General features: G+C 32.6%; 3 protein-coding genes and 2 non-coding genes across 5 annotated transcripts; 1 reads left to right on the top strand and 4 right to left on the bottom strand.

The window, feature by feature from the left end:
* Positions 1-660: 660 nt before the first annotated feature.
* Positions 661-3,056, bottom strand: nhr-100 (Nuclear hormone receptor family member nhr-100). Its single transcript, NM_069330.8, has 8 exons — positions 2,896-3,056; positions 2,721-2,845; positions 2,494-2,672; positions 2,163-2,276; positions 1,994-2,107; positions 1,723-1,889; positions 944-1,223; positions 661-899 (listed from the first exon to the last, which is right to left on the bottom strand). The coding sequence occupies exons 1-8, from the start codon at positions 3,045-3,047 to the stop codon at positions 717-719; spliced, it is 1,314 nt and encodes a 437-aa protein (NP_501731.1). The 5' UTR covers positions 3,048-3,056; the 3' UTR covers positions 661-716.
* A 99-nt stretch (positions 3,057-3,155) lies between these two features.
* On the bottom strand, positions 3,156-6,481 carry nhr-138 (Nuclear Hormone Receptor family). The gene is made up of 11 exons (NM_069329.9): positions 6,409-6,481; positions 6,250-6,347; positions 5,740-5,830; positions 5,494-5,618; positions 5,118-5,293; positions 4,564-4,695; positions 4,348-4,458; positions 4,129-4,295; positions 3,911-4,035; positions 3,709-3,863; positions 3,156-3,460 (listed from the first exon to the last, which is right to left on the bottom strand). The coding sequence occupies exons 2-11, from the start codon at positions 6,281-6,283 to the stop codon at positions 3,344-3,346; spliced, it is 1,233 nt and encodes a 410-aa protein (NP_501730.3). The 5' UTR covers positions 6,284-6,347; positions 6,409-6,481; the 3' UTR covers positions 3,156-3,343.
* C28D4.17 lies at positions 5,974-6,200 on the bottom strand. Its single transcript, NR_101947.1, has one exon. It is a non-coding gene; the product is annotated as a small nucleolar RNA C28D4.17 (small nucleolar RNA).
* C28D4.18 (uncharacterized protein) lies at positions 6,414-6,452 on the bottom strand (the record flags this gene model as incomplete). Its single annotated transcript, NM_001361747.1, has 1 exon — positions 6,414-6,452. One exon carries the CDS (start codon positions 6,450-6,452, stop codon positions 6,414-6,416), a length of 39 nt encoding a protein of 12 aa, NP_001348760.1.
* Positions 6,482-13,551: 7,070 nt separating the features above from the next.
* On the top strand, positions 13,552-13,572 carry 21ur-8796. The gene has a single exon (NR_056438.1).
* Positions 13,573-15,723: the final 2,151 nt, after the last annotated feature.

Here is a 15,723-nt window from a genome sequence, read left to right as displayed (position 1 = left end):
ACTCTGATTTGCAGATCGTGATTTGTTTTGTAGGAATGTGGAGCATTTGTTACACTATTATTTGAAAGAGATGTGGAAACGTGCTCCGCCCCTGAACCATGGGTCTCGTTAGGTATTGGGCGGCAAAAACTTAAATTCAAACGTTTTTAATTAGTTTCGCCGATTTCGCTAAATTTTTATGTTCTCTTTGCTAGAGGTGTCGAAAAGGGTCGACCCGCTCCAACTTTAGGCAGCATTTGAAGCGACCCCGATGAATAAAATGTCGACCCCAAATGAAAATTTTAGCAAGGAGGTCATGCTAGTTTAATTTCCATTTTCAAAATTATGATTGGACTATTGGTTGAGCTACTGTGAAAAAAGCGGGTTAAAAGCCTATTCGACCCATGAGCACTCCTACTCTTTGCTTTGTTTTCCGTTGTTTTTTAATGATTTTTATGTTTTATTTCATATATTTCGGTATAATAATCATTAATAACGACGGAGAGTATAACAAAAAAAGACGAAAAATTCATGAAAACTAACGAAATCGGTGAAACTAATTTAAAGCGTTCGAATTTTCGGTTGTGTACATAACGAGACCCATGGTTCGGGGGCTGACCATTTTCAATCGGCCATGTCCCCATAATATAACTTTTTTACAAAACAGAATACTAAAAGAAGATCACAGGTTTTATAATGTAGATATATCACACAAAAATATACATTATCAATTGAGATCATTGAATGTGCAGCGGAACATGTTGTTGATGATATTGATTATCAGATTTTCGTCGATTTTTCCTTGCAAAATGAGAATCGCTTGCATGAATGTCATATGGAAGTCCACCTCCTGAGCCATTGAATTCTGTTTCACCGAGTGAGACCAGTAGTGCACTTTCATCTTCATACTTTCCGAGAATCTGAAAATTTAAAGACTGAACAATAAGAAAAAATTCAAACTTACATCTACAACAGGTAAAATTTGCATCAATTTACATAATCGAAATGAAGCATCCATAAATCCATTTGATTTCATTCGAATATATTCACAAAGTGCTCTCTTGTATTTCTCTCTTCCAGTTGAGATGACGTCATTTCCACGTCGTGTTAGACGATAATCCGGTTGAAGATGACATATTGCTTTTAGTAGAACCATTTCTGTTTCATCCATTTCTAATTCTTTCATTGAATTCACAACATCTGCCATAAATGATTCCGTTATACGACCATAATACAGTACACATCTGAAAATATATTGAATGTATACGATGAATCCAATATTGTAATCTCGCGAAATTTTGACATGCCAGCTTAAAAGCACAAGGTGCTCTTCCGAGTGGGTCTCGCCGCGTTCTCAGTAGTTGCTACAGGTGCCAAATTATACAGATTTGTTCATTTGATGTAGAAAATGACGTTTTTGTGAAACTTCAAATTCTAAACCGCAAAAATAAAACCGGGGTTTATCATGTAACATTTAGCACATTTTGAACATATAATTACTGTCAAACAAATTTTTGGCTTTTGCAAATCTAAAACTCAAAAGAAATTCAATTCAATCCCTTCTCGCATCCAGGCGTTCGTGAATCTCGCCTACGTGGAATGCCTATACTTAATGACTAGTACTACTGAAATTATATTCTCACAATCAGAAACAACTTAATTATGTTTCTTTCAATAGTAAAATAATCAATATGAACGATTTTTGAAACAGTGAACATTTGAAATCTTTTCAAAAAAACTCACGTCGGACAAACTTGTTGTTGAATAGTTTTATCTCTTGGGAACCAGCTTCCATCCACAAATACAATTCCATCACAACGGTATTCATATGATTTGTATGCATACCACAACCAACCAACCGGCATCAACGAAAATTTTACCAAAAGTTCTTTGTCATCATCGATGAGCGCCTGGAAATCGAATTTCTATGGTTCTAGTTTGTGAAAAAACATTTTTTGAATTAAACAATTAAACAAATGAATTAAACAATAATAAAAGGAGTTAGAGTACTTACCCTATATTCTGGTAATGTTTCAAACCAATCAATTGTGAGTGTAAATGTTCGACACCAATTAAATCTGAGAGCTTCAATAGTGATTAAAGGACGAGAATGACTGTTCCAATTTATCTGAAAAATTAAACATTTTCGAATTTTCAAAACCCGTTAATAAAATATGACAAACCTTTGTTCGTGCACAAACTTGTGATGGGTCTTTGATGGCCTGTAAGACTTCTGAATCCATTGTGTAGTACCGTAACTTATTATATGGTTCCTCCCAGTTCAGAACTCGATCTTCCTGAAATCATGAGCTTGAGGCTACTATAGAACATTTTCAACTATTGATAAAAATTTCAAAAATCAAATCTGCGATCATTTTGCGTCAAATGCATGCTTTTGAACAACTTTCCTAATTTTTCCTTTTTCTTTCATATGGTGCAGACTTACAAATGAGCTCAATAATTTAGATTTGAGCTGTGATTTCATAACTGACTTAAAAATTTATCCAAACTAACCTCATACAGCATATGTGCAATTATTTCTTTTGTCTGCCATGCCATAGCAATATCGGGTTTAATATCCAATGGACATTCATCATCAGCATCTTCTGAATCTGCAGGTTCTTCTTTTATTTCCAACTTAACATCTCCATCAATTTCTGTTTTGATTTTTCTTGTCCTCTCACTTCGAACAGCTGAAATATAAACTATCAAACGGGATTCTATTTTGTACCATATGATACCATTAGCATCCATTCCAACATGTAGACATCTTTTCAAACGGCATGCTCTGCACCGATTACGGTATTTGAACTCAATAATACACTCATTATTGAAACTGCATTTATAGGTTCGTTTCTCCCAAATGCTGGAAAATTATTGATTTAGAAAAAAAAACAAAAAGAAAATAAAACTAACCTTCTTCTAAAAAATCCTTTGCATCCATTACACGACATTGCGCCATAATGTCGTTTTCCATGTGGATCTCCACAGACAAGACATGACGTGTCACTAACTGGTGATGGATTCCTCCATTGTATTTTTGAGACCGAATTAAAAGGGATATTCATATTTCTGAACTGAATAAGCACTTATTTGAAAGTTGTGAAATTTGCAATAAATAGAAATTCGTACTGGAAGTATTGCCAGGTTAAAATTTAAAAAAAACATAATAATTTCAAATGTAAAGAAATCTATTATTAACATTGATGTTCTTGGAAATTTACACTGTTTGAGGGGAATTAGACACCGAATTTCACATGGGAGGGAGATAGTTACAGAGGTAGGGAATATATCACAGAGAGAAAAGAAATGAGATCGCAAAGTGAGATTCCTAATAGTTTTCATATCAAAAACAAACTATTTTCTAAGAAAAATCGTCTTGCCGCAGAGCTGAATGTACTTCATATGGCAGACCAACCAAGTCAGCCATATCGAAAATGGCGAGAAATGTGACGTTGTCATCCTCTTGACGAGCGAGGCTCTGGAAACGAATGTATGTTTGGTAAAAAAAAACTGTTTTTTATTACAATACTTTTATATTGACTTGGCGTTTCCTAACTTCACCCTAAACATATATAATTGGTTTTTAACTCATTAATACTCTTGCCAATCCAAGTTAAAATGACATAGAAAAGTTTGGTAAGTTTTGAATCAAACTTGGGCAAAACCTGGATGCGGATTTTTTATTCAGTTGTATTTCAATCGGCAAAACAATAATATTACTGTTACCTGTACAGAAGTAAGCATAATCATGAGAGTTGCCATCCGTTCCATTGCCTTCAATTCTGATGTTTCTCTGCTCAAAACATACTCGGACAGAGCTTTTGTGAAAACATCTCCAGTTAACTGGAGAAGTTTATTGGCGTCACTAGAGAGACGATAATCTAGAAATAGTTCAATGTAAATTTTAAAATTGTGAAAGTTAGCTAACCTGGTCTAAATAGTGTAATAGCGAGCATACATGAAAATTCTTCTTCTGTCATATTGATCCCTTTCATTCTATAAACTAGGCCATGGATCATAGTATCCGCAATTTTTGAGTAATAATCGTTGCACCTGAAAAGTTTTAACAAAATTATTGTTTGTCGATTATTTTCGAAATTGATTCTCAGACAATCTAGTTGAACATGAACTTGGAAAAAAACTAACGGTTTATCCATGAATGCTTGCTTTTCTTTATCAAGTGGATACCAAGCATCATTTGTAAATGTAACTCCATCGATATTATTCTGATATGAATGCCATGCATACAGATTCCAAGATACTGGGGCAAATCGAAGCTTGAATAGTTGCTCCCTGTCCAAGTAATTCAGTCTCTGTAACAGAACACATAAAATTGTTTAAAAATTCAATAAGCGTGATACAAACCTCCAACTCTTCAAATGAGCTCAAGTAATCGTGAAACCAAACAAATGTTCGACACCAAGTCACTTTCAAATCGTGAATGTCTGCCAAACGACTCGTATTTCCCCATTCAAGCTGAAAATCGTTGTTTTAAATTTCTAAACAAATTTATATACAAATCTAATAATTTGTAAAATTCTAAATTTTGATATTCCAGTGCCATACGATTTATTTACTAACCTTTGTCCTCGTTGCCACTTTTTCCGGGTTTTCAAGTGCAGATTGCAATGAGATTCGGACATTACACATTGATCCAAATCGGGCCACCAAGTCATCAAATTCGGGGCAAAATGTGGTCTCTACTCGTCTTTGCTGAAAAATCAGACATTAGAAATGATATTTCGTGTATAGCGTTTGCCAATTCACATTGATCATTATTTAAATTTTTGAGTTGTGTGCACATAAAATAGGAAAAGATAGACTACTTAAAGGAGCTATTTTTATTGCAAACTACATATTTTATTTTTCATTCCCAATGCCCATGCCCACACACAGGACGAATTTCCCATGACACCTCGCTCCCATTCAAATTTGTTTAGGGAAACATTTTTTAGAATAAGCCCATTTCGATTCAACAAACATTTTTTTCTCAAATATTTACTTTACGATTATCTATTTTATTTGATTACTAAAATATTTCTGTGTCTAATTTACCAATAATGAACCCATTGGACAGTCGACCTTTTTGAATTCAAAGAGGAATAATTTTGGTAAATTCTTTTTAAATAACTTACAATATTGAATAGATGTTTAACAATTGGCGGGTGATCAACGTCGGGTGTTGAACTAGAACTTGGTTGGGAGCTCGTAACAGAATTCGATGTTTGTAGACTTGAACGTTTTCCTTTTAATGATCCTTTTGGTTTTTTTGCAGTTTCGTTTGGACGGATTTCTCTTTCAGATTGGACAGCTAAAATTACTACTTTAATTTATTATTTTAGATAAACCATAAATGTTCTCAGAAGATTAGTAATATTTCCGCAATTACGTATATACATAGCAGCGCACTTTTGTAACCGTGTACGCCTACCAAAAACCTAAATCTTAACTAACACCTTTTGAAATTTAACCTTTTATTAATAAAAATAGAAATCAAGAAAAAACATTTACCTCTGGCGTCCATGCCGACCATAACGCATTTGTTAAAACGACAAGCTCTGCATCGATTCCTGAATTGTTGCAAAACTTCGCAGTCTTCATTGGCAATACAGAAATATGTTCGCTTTTCCCAGACGCTGAAAATTGAAAATTGTTAAAATACCAAACAATGAACTCATTGGCTTGCGGTACGATAATTTTTGGATGCTTTATTCTTTTGAAGCTGGGACTTTCCAGCAATTAATATAAAGCGCTCACCTTCTTCTGAAGAAACCTTTACATCCATTACATGCCACTGTTCCATAATGTCGACTAGCTTTGTCATCACCACAAACGAGACATCGTCGATCTGACGGAGCAGTATTGGAATTTCGAATCATAATTTTTTTTTGTTGAAATATAAATTTTTGGTGATAAGCTTATGACTGATTTAAAGTACTAGTCAGCTACTCTCAACACGAAAGTAAATGACTCAAATGTGAGAGAGAGAGTGAGAGAGCAGGTAGACGTAAGTAAGTAGAAACGAAAAGGAAATGAGGGGGTTGACAAGAAGGAGCTTATTCGTAGAATACGCTTTCGTTGTCTCATGCCTCTTTTTCTGATAAGTGGATGTATCAAAGTTAGAGTAAACTACATAGATCAGAACTTTTTTCGGTATGAACTTTAAGAAATTCTATATATTGTGACGGGGGATACCTTTAGTCAGAAGCACTCATTAGAAGGGTGAGAGCGTCTTATTATTATTTTTAGAATATCAACAAATCTCACTATTGTCGTTTAGTACTCGAGGATGAGGAGACATTGAGAATATATGTGTTTGTGGACCCGAGAAGCACGTAATCACAGTCAATGAATTTGATTATATCCTGAAAATATTTGTTAAATTATTAGAAAATTCAATTTTGTTTTTATTTTAATTTCACACACCTTTTTTAAAATGAGAAGTCAATAATTACCAAAATAGTCTGCATAGGTTAGAGTTGATCGACGGTAAATGTATCTGAAAAGTTCAGACGTTTAGAAACAGTGAAACCAATAAAAAAAAACCAGAATATTTAAGAAAAAAATGGACGAAAATTGATAAAACGACAGACATTGGATATGATACTACAAAATTCCTAGTCTTCAAATTCACATAAGAAGATAGAATTTTGGAGCTGAATAACAAATATGAAATCATATAAATCAGAACTCAAAAAAGAGATCGCTGAAACAGAGTATCATTAGAAGTTTAAGACAGTTTAGGGTCAGCTTTCTGTTTTATTCTTGAAAATGAATTTATCGTTTACTGGAACTTGATAAAGCGTATATATTTTTGAAACTAAAAACACTAACAACGCTTGCTGCTTACTTAATATCTTACACGGAATTGATCACTCACTGATTTAGGAACTCACTGAATAGCAAATAGAAAAGCTTTCAAAAAATGAATTTAAAATGCCTACTTCGCTTCGTTATATACCAACACATGCCTGCTTCTTTGTGCATACCGTACCCCTAAACCACACCTAGAAACCGTACCGGCGCCCACGGTGCCACGCAAGAAACAATAGAAAAGCAACAAAACACAAAACCTTCCGGTTTTTATCTCAACGAAGCAAAATGTTGCAACGAAGTTTAACGCAATGAAATCCTCATATCAAAATATGAGAGATAGTACGGATATAGGTGAGAGTTAGAGACAAAGGGAAACAACCGAGACGACGCCAGCCGGCTCTGGCGCCAACCATGGTGGCCCCAGATATTGGGTGGACTGTACGTCACAAAAGTCGAAAATCTCTGTCACGTTTGAATCTGTAGTTTGATTTGATATCTGACAGTCTTTTTCGGTTGCGACGTCACACATTTTCGGGGACAAGACATTGTTGGTAATGATGTTTCAAATCGTTGAAGTGACCCTTCAAAATCTTGACGTAGTCAGGATTGAAAGTTCACAGAATACTATGAAATTATTCAAACTTATTACTAAAACTATGACGCTTTAAACGGAAGTAAGGTATATTGGTGCAAAAATCACATTAATGTTTCACCAACAGTTAATATTGTTTTAAAAGCTATGATTACGTTTTTATCTACTTTCTATATTTTATTTACTTCCTATGTTTTCATTATATTTTTAACTGGAAAAATTGGCTAACTTATAGTAAAAATGTTAGGAAATAAACCCGCAATATCGATTCAATCCAGCTAGTAAAGTTTTTAGCAGCTGAATCAACAAAACAATTAACAAAACTTTGTAGTTCGTCTATGTTTGGACCCAAATTATTTTCGAACTGTCGATCTTTTTTTGCTAACCATTACTGTGAATTTGTGACAAAAACAATGAACAGAGATTAAAAGTGACGCGTAAAACAGATAGTTCCATTAGATTCAAATAAATTTGAAACGGAGATCAAAAAAAGTTCGAAACATATTCAATGAGTGGGTGTCAAATAGAATGAGATTCTAAATAAATGTGTGCATAAAAAGAGGTGACAATGGTTTTTGATCGCAAAAAAAGGAAACGTGAGAACTTTGCTCTGAAATCAAATTGATACCTTTCTCGTAGCAGGTGTAATATTTATTAAACTTATGTCCGACATATCTTTCAGCAAGGAAATAAATAATGCATTTATTAAAATCCAAAAAAAGTTTCATAAATTGAAAAAAGAGAGTTTTGCAACAGTTTCTGAGCATTTCAAACTTTAACATAAAAAACATTCCCTACACCAACATTTGTAAGTAATAAAAGATTCAAAGTATATATCAGGTTCATCAAGTTTCTACCAAAAATCGATAAGATGGTCCGCGTTGACCTAAACTTTTTATCGAAAATTTCAATCTCCTGTTTCTTTTTCTTTTTTTCTCTTTCTCTCACAAAAACACCGTAAAGATTTTATCGGAATTACAAGGCTTTCCGAGATCTTGCCCAGAGCAAATTTACTTTATTCGTATGTAGCTTGAGTCACTGATTAGATCTAAGGAAGACCTATAAATTTTTTTAGTTATTGAACAACATTTTTAAAGAACGGGAAAAATTTGTATTTTAGTTTAAACGATATGGTTACTTTGGCATTAATTTTCAATAAAAATTAAAGACACCAAAAAATTAAAGGCACTAATAAAAAAAGTATACATTATCAACCGTCAATACTGGAAAATGAGGACCTTATTAGAAGGAAAATTCCATTAAAATAACGATTTTCTCAATAAACTCGTGATTTGAACAGACACAGACATCGTTCTGATCTTCGACCATTTCAAAAAAGATTTACGTGCTAGAATCGCTGATTCTTCCGCAACACGGTTTTCCTGTTTTCTTATATTGTCATTTTATCTACATTGATTCTAAACGTTTCTTTGTTGCACTAAAACAACTTTATTTATATATTGAACCTATAAAATCGTGTCTTGTAGTCCGTAACCTTCTCGGTTCACAAATGTCACCATATCTATAGATCAGGATAGATCAAGCCCGTCCCTATTTACTCGCCTCTCCACTTGTGACAATAAAACAACTATCAAAATACATGGAAGGTTACGTGGTACCAGGGTTAAATGTCTTGTATTGATAATAATACAATTTTTGGATAGCAAACTATGACGGAGTAGCGTGAATGGGAGGTTTCGCTTTTAAGATACTCAAAACAATTATGAAATTCAGAAATACCACGAAAGGTATAAAGAGAAAAAAATTAACATTTTTAAAACAAGACTTTTAAATTTTGTCGAATATCTCTATTTGAATTTTTATCAAATTTAAAAAAAAAGAATTTTAACTGGAATATTAGCCAAAATTGAAAAATCACATTGTCTTAAAATTGGATATCTCATTCTTCGTGTTGGATTCTTCGTCGATTTTTCCATCTTTCTTAAAATTAAATCGCCATTCACTCTACTCCACTTTTTAAAACGGAAAAAAAACTTGTTTGAGTTGCTCAAAACTTCGTAATTCACGACAGACATGACGTTAGAAACCTGCCAATTACGTACCAAATTCTATAGGCAGATTTCCTGTGTGAAGAGAAGAAAAAGGGAAAAAAAGACAAATAACAAACCACGTGTTTTCAGTATTATTCTTATTATTATTTGAATTTCAGTGTTTTCTCACTACAAAAAAATGAATGATAGGCAGAGAAGAAATGAGCAACGAACACAAAATCTGATGATTGTAAGAAAATTACGGGAAGTGAGATAATGAACGAAGGAACGATGGATCTTTGATCAGTGAACATGACGTAGAAAAATGTGGAAAACAGACAAATATTCGAAACAAGATTTCTCGATTTAATTGAACTGGTAGGTTTTTATAATAGAGATTAGAAAAAATTTGAATATTTTTTTGCCGAATTCCAAAATTATGACGTGAATTTAAAAAGTTCAACAAATTTTTGAAAAACTTCAAAAATATAATTTCGATTTTATCATCATAGATGTTAACCTAAATATATACCTTATGAGAATGCGATTCCACGAAAACCTAGATTATATTGAAGCCTTTATCAAATCACAACATGTAAGCCAGCTATTCCCATGTAGATCAGGAAGAGAACATTTCGGCACGACTAAATTCAACAGCGCATGTGGTTTGTAGCCTTTATTATTTTTAGTGTGTGTATGCTTTTGTGTATAGTTCACCAATTGTTGTACTATGTAAATATGCTTCTGTTGGTTTGCACTCGGTACCATTGTACCCAGAATTCTGAATTCAAATGTGAAAACGTACGAAATTTGATTTGAATGACCGGGTTTTGAAGCCGGCATTTGTGAAAATCATGATAAAAATGGACGGTAATGTTTCTTACAAAAAATGTATCTAACGTAGTGGTTAATGTACAAAAAATCAACGAAACATCGAAGGGTGCTATAGAAGTCTATTTACATTGAAATCTAAAGACCTAAAGAAAACTCAAAGAATGAAACGGAATGAGTGTATCGAACATGAAAGCTACCAAATCGACAAATACAAAAAAGGAAGCCACCCAGGTTAGTTGGACAGAGAACGAACTATTTAAAGAGCAAGGACTACTGTATCCACGCGGGAAAAATGAAACTAACGATGACGCTGATGCCGGTAAAGTGACCATTCAAGTGGACAGATGTGTATTTGTATTAGAATCGAAGAAGAGAAGAAAAAAACAGCGTATGTAGTTTGACAATTAAACATTTCTCTAAACATAGATACCTATGCTAACATGAGGTGCTCATCAAGAAGCTTTTAAACTCATCAAAGATTATTTGCAAACAAAAAACTTGACGTTCTGTTTTTTTCTGATTTCTTGCTTTTTATGTAGCATACATCCTATTTCGTAAGTACCGTATAACTAACTATCATTAAATTTTGGAATTTTGTCTCAACTTTATTTCAAACTATTTATATTCTTCAACAATCAAAAAATATTTGATACTTACTTGAAATAAAACGCATTACGATTCAAGTTTTCAAAAGTTAATGATAACTTCAGACAGTGTTATTTGCATAAAAAGGTTTACGAGCTCCTAAAAAATCATCACATTCAAATTCCGAGATCTTGAAAATGTTTGGAGATTGTGACTAAAAATAGAATAAATCAAAAAAGTAATCAACGGTGTATTTTTTACGGCTCCGTTTTTCTCTTGCATACAAATGTTTGATGTTCATTTTTTGCATGCGAATACGGAATAATATTACAATATTTAGTGTCCGGAATCACAAATCGAAAGGAATAACAATAACAATATAACATGTAGTTTGGTGTGGCAAGATTCCGGAAATTAAAAGTTGCAAAAAGTGTTTTCTTCATAAGGAAAGTCTCAAGTTTGAAAGTTGAACAGTTTTTAAAAAGGTTTTTTTTTAAACAACATAGATAAATTCTCAAAATGCGAAATATTTGCTTTTATATGACACTTACTAAAAAAGGATCTAGAAAAATGTATAGAAAGCATGAGCAACATGTTGGTATTTCGCTAGTGGTGTCCAACTCAAAAACTCAAAAAATCCACAAAAACCAAAACCAAAAAATAATTTTCTCGGAATTCATATAAAAGTTTTGAGTTTATCCAAAAACTCCAAAACTTTGTTAAAATAAAATCAAAAACTGGTGGAATTTTGTCGTTGCTGATAATACAAGGTCATGAAAACATGTTGTCAATGGTATACGTAGGGAATTCTGATTTGGACAGAAATTGAAAAAAACATGACTAGATTAGAGGAATTGGCAAAGTAAAGCCTAACTTCATGTACATATCATTTCAGAGAAATTGATATCGGTAGCGGAAGTGTTTACTACGTGAATGGGATTTTATAGAAAATATAAAAATAAAGGAATTAAAATTAAATAATAATAAAAAATTAATTATATTATTTCTAGATACGCTTTTAGAGTTTATTCTTTCAAAAGTATTCCGTTGGAAATCTTTTGTCAAAATTTCGCCGAGCTCGGCAAATTCGGCAAGATGTTTTTTTTTAATTTCCCGTGCTCGGCAAATTCTTCAAAATTGCCAAACTCGGCACACGGCAAATTCTTCAAAATTGTCAAACTCGGCACACGGCAAATTCGGCAAATTCGGCAAGTTTTCAGCACTCCTGATGTTGCATCTAATACTAAAAACTATCGAAAAAATACAAATGTTTAACATTTGCTGCTGAAGACGTAATCTCGAATCTCATTCTATTTTAGAATATGACGTTTCATGCGTATACTCTGAGCGGCTGAGTATTTATTTAAAAGATTAGCTGATATATTTTATTCTTCCGAGAAGTTAACCATAAACCAATTTCTTTAATTTGGAAACAAAAAGACTCGCAGGCAAAGTATATCAGACATTCTACTAGATCAGGATTGTTGTTTCTCTAATCTTTCACAGATTATCCTATATTAAATTATTGCGATAAATATATAGCAGTACGTACAAATAATATGTCTCGAATAATTACAAACCAATCATTTTTAATGAAAAATCTAGGATACACTGATTTTTAGCAACTTGGAAAGAGCTTCAGTTACAAGTTTTCATAAAAATTTAAGACGCATGCCAAATATGATATATTAAACCATTGTAACAAATATTTTGAAAAATTAGTAATTGCTCGGTAACACGCAATTTTTTTCTCTTCAAATGAATGACAATTTAAAGTTACAATTTTAGTTAAACATTTTTTAATCTAGTTTTTCTTCATTTGAGTTTTTCAAAGAAATAACAGTAAATATTATGATTTAACACGAATTTAAACTATTCACTCATTAATAACATTCTTATAAGTTAATAATAATTATTATTATTAAAATCTTTTTTTTAATAAAAATTCAGTCGAGACAGCTTAGTCATATCATGTGAAAAAATTTGGTTTGTTGATTATCATTTCTGCAGATATTACCAATGTATTGCAGACACTAAAGATTTCAGTATAAAAATAGATGTGATGAATGCCACAGATCAGAAACAAAATATAAAATTCAAATCTAAAAATTTATGCTATAAACTGACTTCATAATGAGTCGTTAGACATTTACGGGAAACGAAATAAAAAAAAACCGAAATCTTTGATCTGTTCAATGTCAGAATACAGAGCATAAAGATGTAGAGCGAAAAAAAGTGAACAAGTGCAAAAAGGACAAGGGAAACGAGAGAAAAAGATGAGAGATTATGAGTACCAGAGAGTGTGTGTGTCGGACAAAAAGAAACAAAGAAATTGAAAAGGTGGCGGCGGTGGCCGAGGCGACGAAGCGAATTGGGCGACGGGACTCTGGGTGACTAGTGATCGAGAGTTAGAGATTCAGAGAAATTACATCTGTCACGTAGACACGGGGTCCCCGCTACACGATGTGTCTGTGTATCTTCTTAAACTCTACATAAATGTAGCATTGAAATCTTTAAATGGAATACGTGAAGATATAAAGCTCAAATCTCAACTCATTTCAAAAACCCTTTCGAAGAACAATCAGCAGAAAACGTCTTGCAGGTTTTATTGTTACCTAGAAAGTGTATAAGCAAACGATTAGGTCAAAGATCTTACAGTTACATCTACATTTATCATTTTTGAGAATTTTGAGTTAAAGAATAAATTGTTTCAAAAACATATTATTGCGACAGGGAAATAACCACATACATTAACTCAAACATGACTTGCTCGTAATTTTAAAAACTCGTTTTTTCTTTATATTCAGATACAAAGTGCAAATTGGTTCAGACGGAAGTCAGAAAGAAACATTTGACACATCACATGATGCAATCAAAACACATCAACACTAGAAACCCAACAATGATTTCTGGGATAATGTCGACTGAAAACTTTGCGGTGAACATACTTAATTATAGAGGATTGTTCAGTTGATAATTTTTACAGCTAATGAGCATGTGGTAATTGTTTTTTTTATTGTGAGCATTGAGTTACGATGTTGTGTGCTTAAAATAGTTTTCATTTAAATAGCAATTCAAAAATTATTTACAAAGTTCTAAATTTTGTTAATTAAACCTTTTTAAAATGTGCGTTGAAATAATTTGCCCCCCCCCCCCCCCCCAGTGCCTTCATCTATTTTCTCAGTACAAACAACAATTACCATCTTCGCGGCTAATTTTGGGGTGCATTGAATAATCCGGTGACCTCTACGGACAAAGCCACTACATACAGTTTAACTTATAAGATGTCAAGAAGTTTATTTTCATCATATGATCCCCTATATAGATCAACGTAGCAAAACTCAGGTTTTTTCTGTGACTATTTTCAAGAACAAACGTTTGTTTAAATATTTTACTGTAAAATCTTCGATTAACTAAAAAACCTTTTTGCAGAAAAAAAAAACTGCAAGACATTTCAAAAACCATTAAGTGTGGTCTTTGTCATTCACAGATTTTCCCGAAAGTGACCAAGTATTGAACTGTTCAAGAATTTGATCAATGAAACAAACGGGAAACCTGTTTTGGATTTAAGAACGGAGATTACTTTTTGATGTAGTTTATAGTTTTTAAAAGAATGCATTAGTTGGTTAATCTTTTAACAATTGTAGGAGGGAAACTATAAATATTATCAACCAAATTTAAAAGGAACACAAAAATCACAAAAAAAAATCACGAAAATCCAGGAGCCAAAAGTTCAGAAAGTAAAAACGTACATGACGCCAGAATACTGCTTTGAGTTTTGAGAAACCTTTTGAGAAACCTGTGGAAATTGTCTGGAGAAGCTTCAGTGAACCGAAAAATGTTGAACTTTGCATATAGAGTACATTTTTGAAACATTTTTGAAGTTAAATATGCCTAATAGAAAATCAAGCAGGCACGTACAAGGCCAAAAAATAAAAATAAAAATTCCAGTTTTAGGTATGTGATAATTGAGCTTTGGAATAAAATTTTGTGGTGATACATCTTTTAGAGACTGTTAAAATTTACTATAGATATTTTTATATGTGATTGAATCTGTAAAATAATGTTAACCTTCTATATATTAGTTAATTTTTAGAAAAAAGTTCAAAAAGTTCAGGCACGACATTGTTTGCGTAAAAAATTATCTATTTCTCCAAATCAATAGACACTGTTTCATTCCTTATCATATACTTTGATATTTCGACAAATATCACTTGGCCTCTCATACAGGAACAACATAAAATTACATAGTACACGATGTAGAGAGACACATAGATATGAAGGAAAGGAAAAATGAAAAGAAATGAAAAGGAAAAATGAAAAGAGAGAGAAGGAAAAATGAAAAGAAGACGTAAAAAGGCAATGAATAAATGAAACGTAGTGTGGGGAATAATGAGTGAGAAAAATGAAAGATGTGAGGTCAATTTTAAACAAAAGAAATGAGTTCACACTATTTGGATCTAGTTTGAACTTTTTCCTGGAAGAAACGGAACCCTTCCAGCAGCTGTTTGTTCACTTCAGTGTTACTTTATTTAAACAAAATACAAAGATTGTTGAACTAAATAGACAGTTGGTGCCAATTTCTTGCCCAGTTTAGTCAAAAAATCACTTTTTTGAACGGAATTCGGTAAGAAGTTGTGGTCAAAAACCAAAAATATTTTGAAAGGAGGTCGCTTCTTGCAAAAAATTACAATTTTTGTTCAACAAACAAACTATAAATAAAATAACTAAAACCGTTACTGAAGTTTAGTCGAAAAATCCTAAATTATAAAAATCATGATTTCATGAGGCACATCAATGGAAACCAGTTAGGGATTATTTAAGTCTTTTCCCTCTCCTAGAATTAGATAACAACGTCAAAAAAAAAAACGTAAAATGTACTCGATGACTGAAGAACGATTTGTTATAGAAGAAACCGAAAAG

Source organism: Caenorhabditis elegans, chromosome IV (assembly GCF_000002985.6).
Source record: "Caenorhabditis elegans chromosome IV".
NCBI lineage: Eukaryota > Metazoa > Nematoda > Chromadorea > Rhabditida > Rhabditidae > Caenorhabditis > Caenorhabditis elegans.
This window is presented reverse-complemented; position numbering and strand designations above follow the sequence as displayed.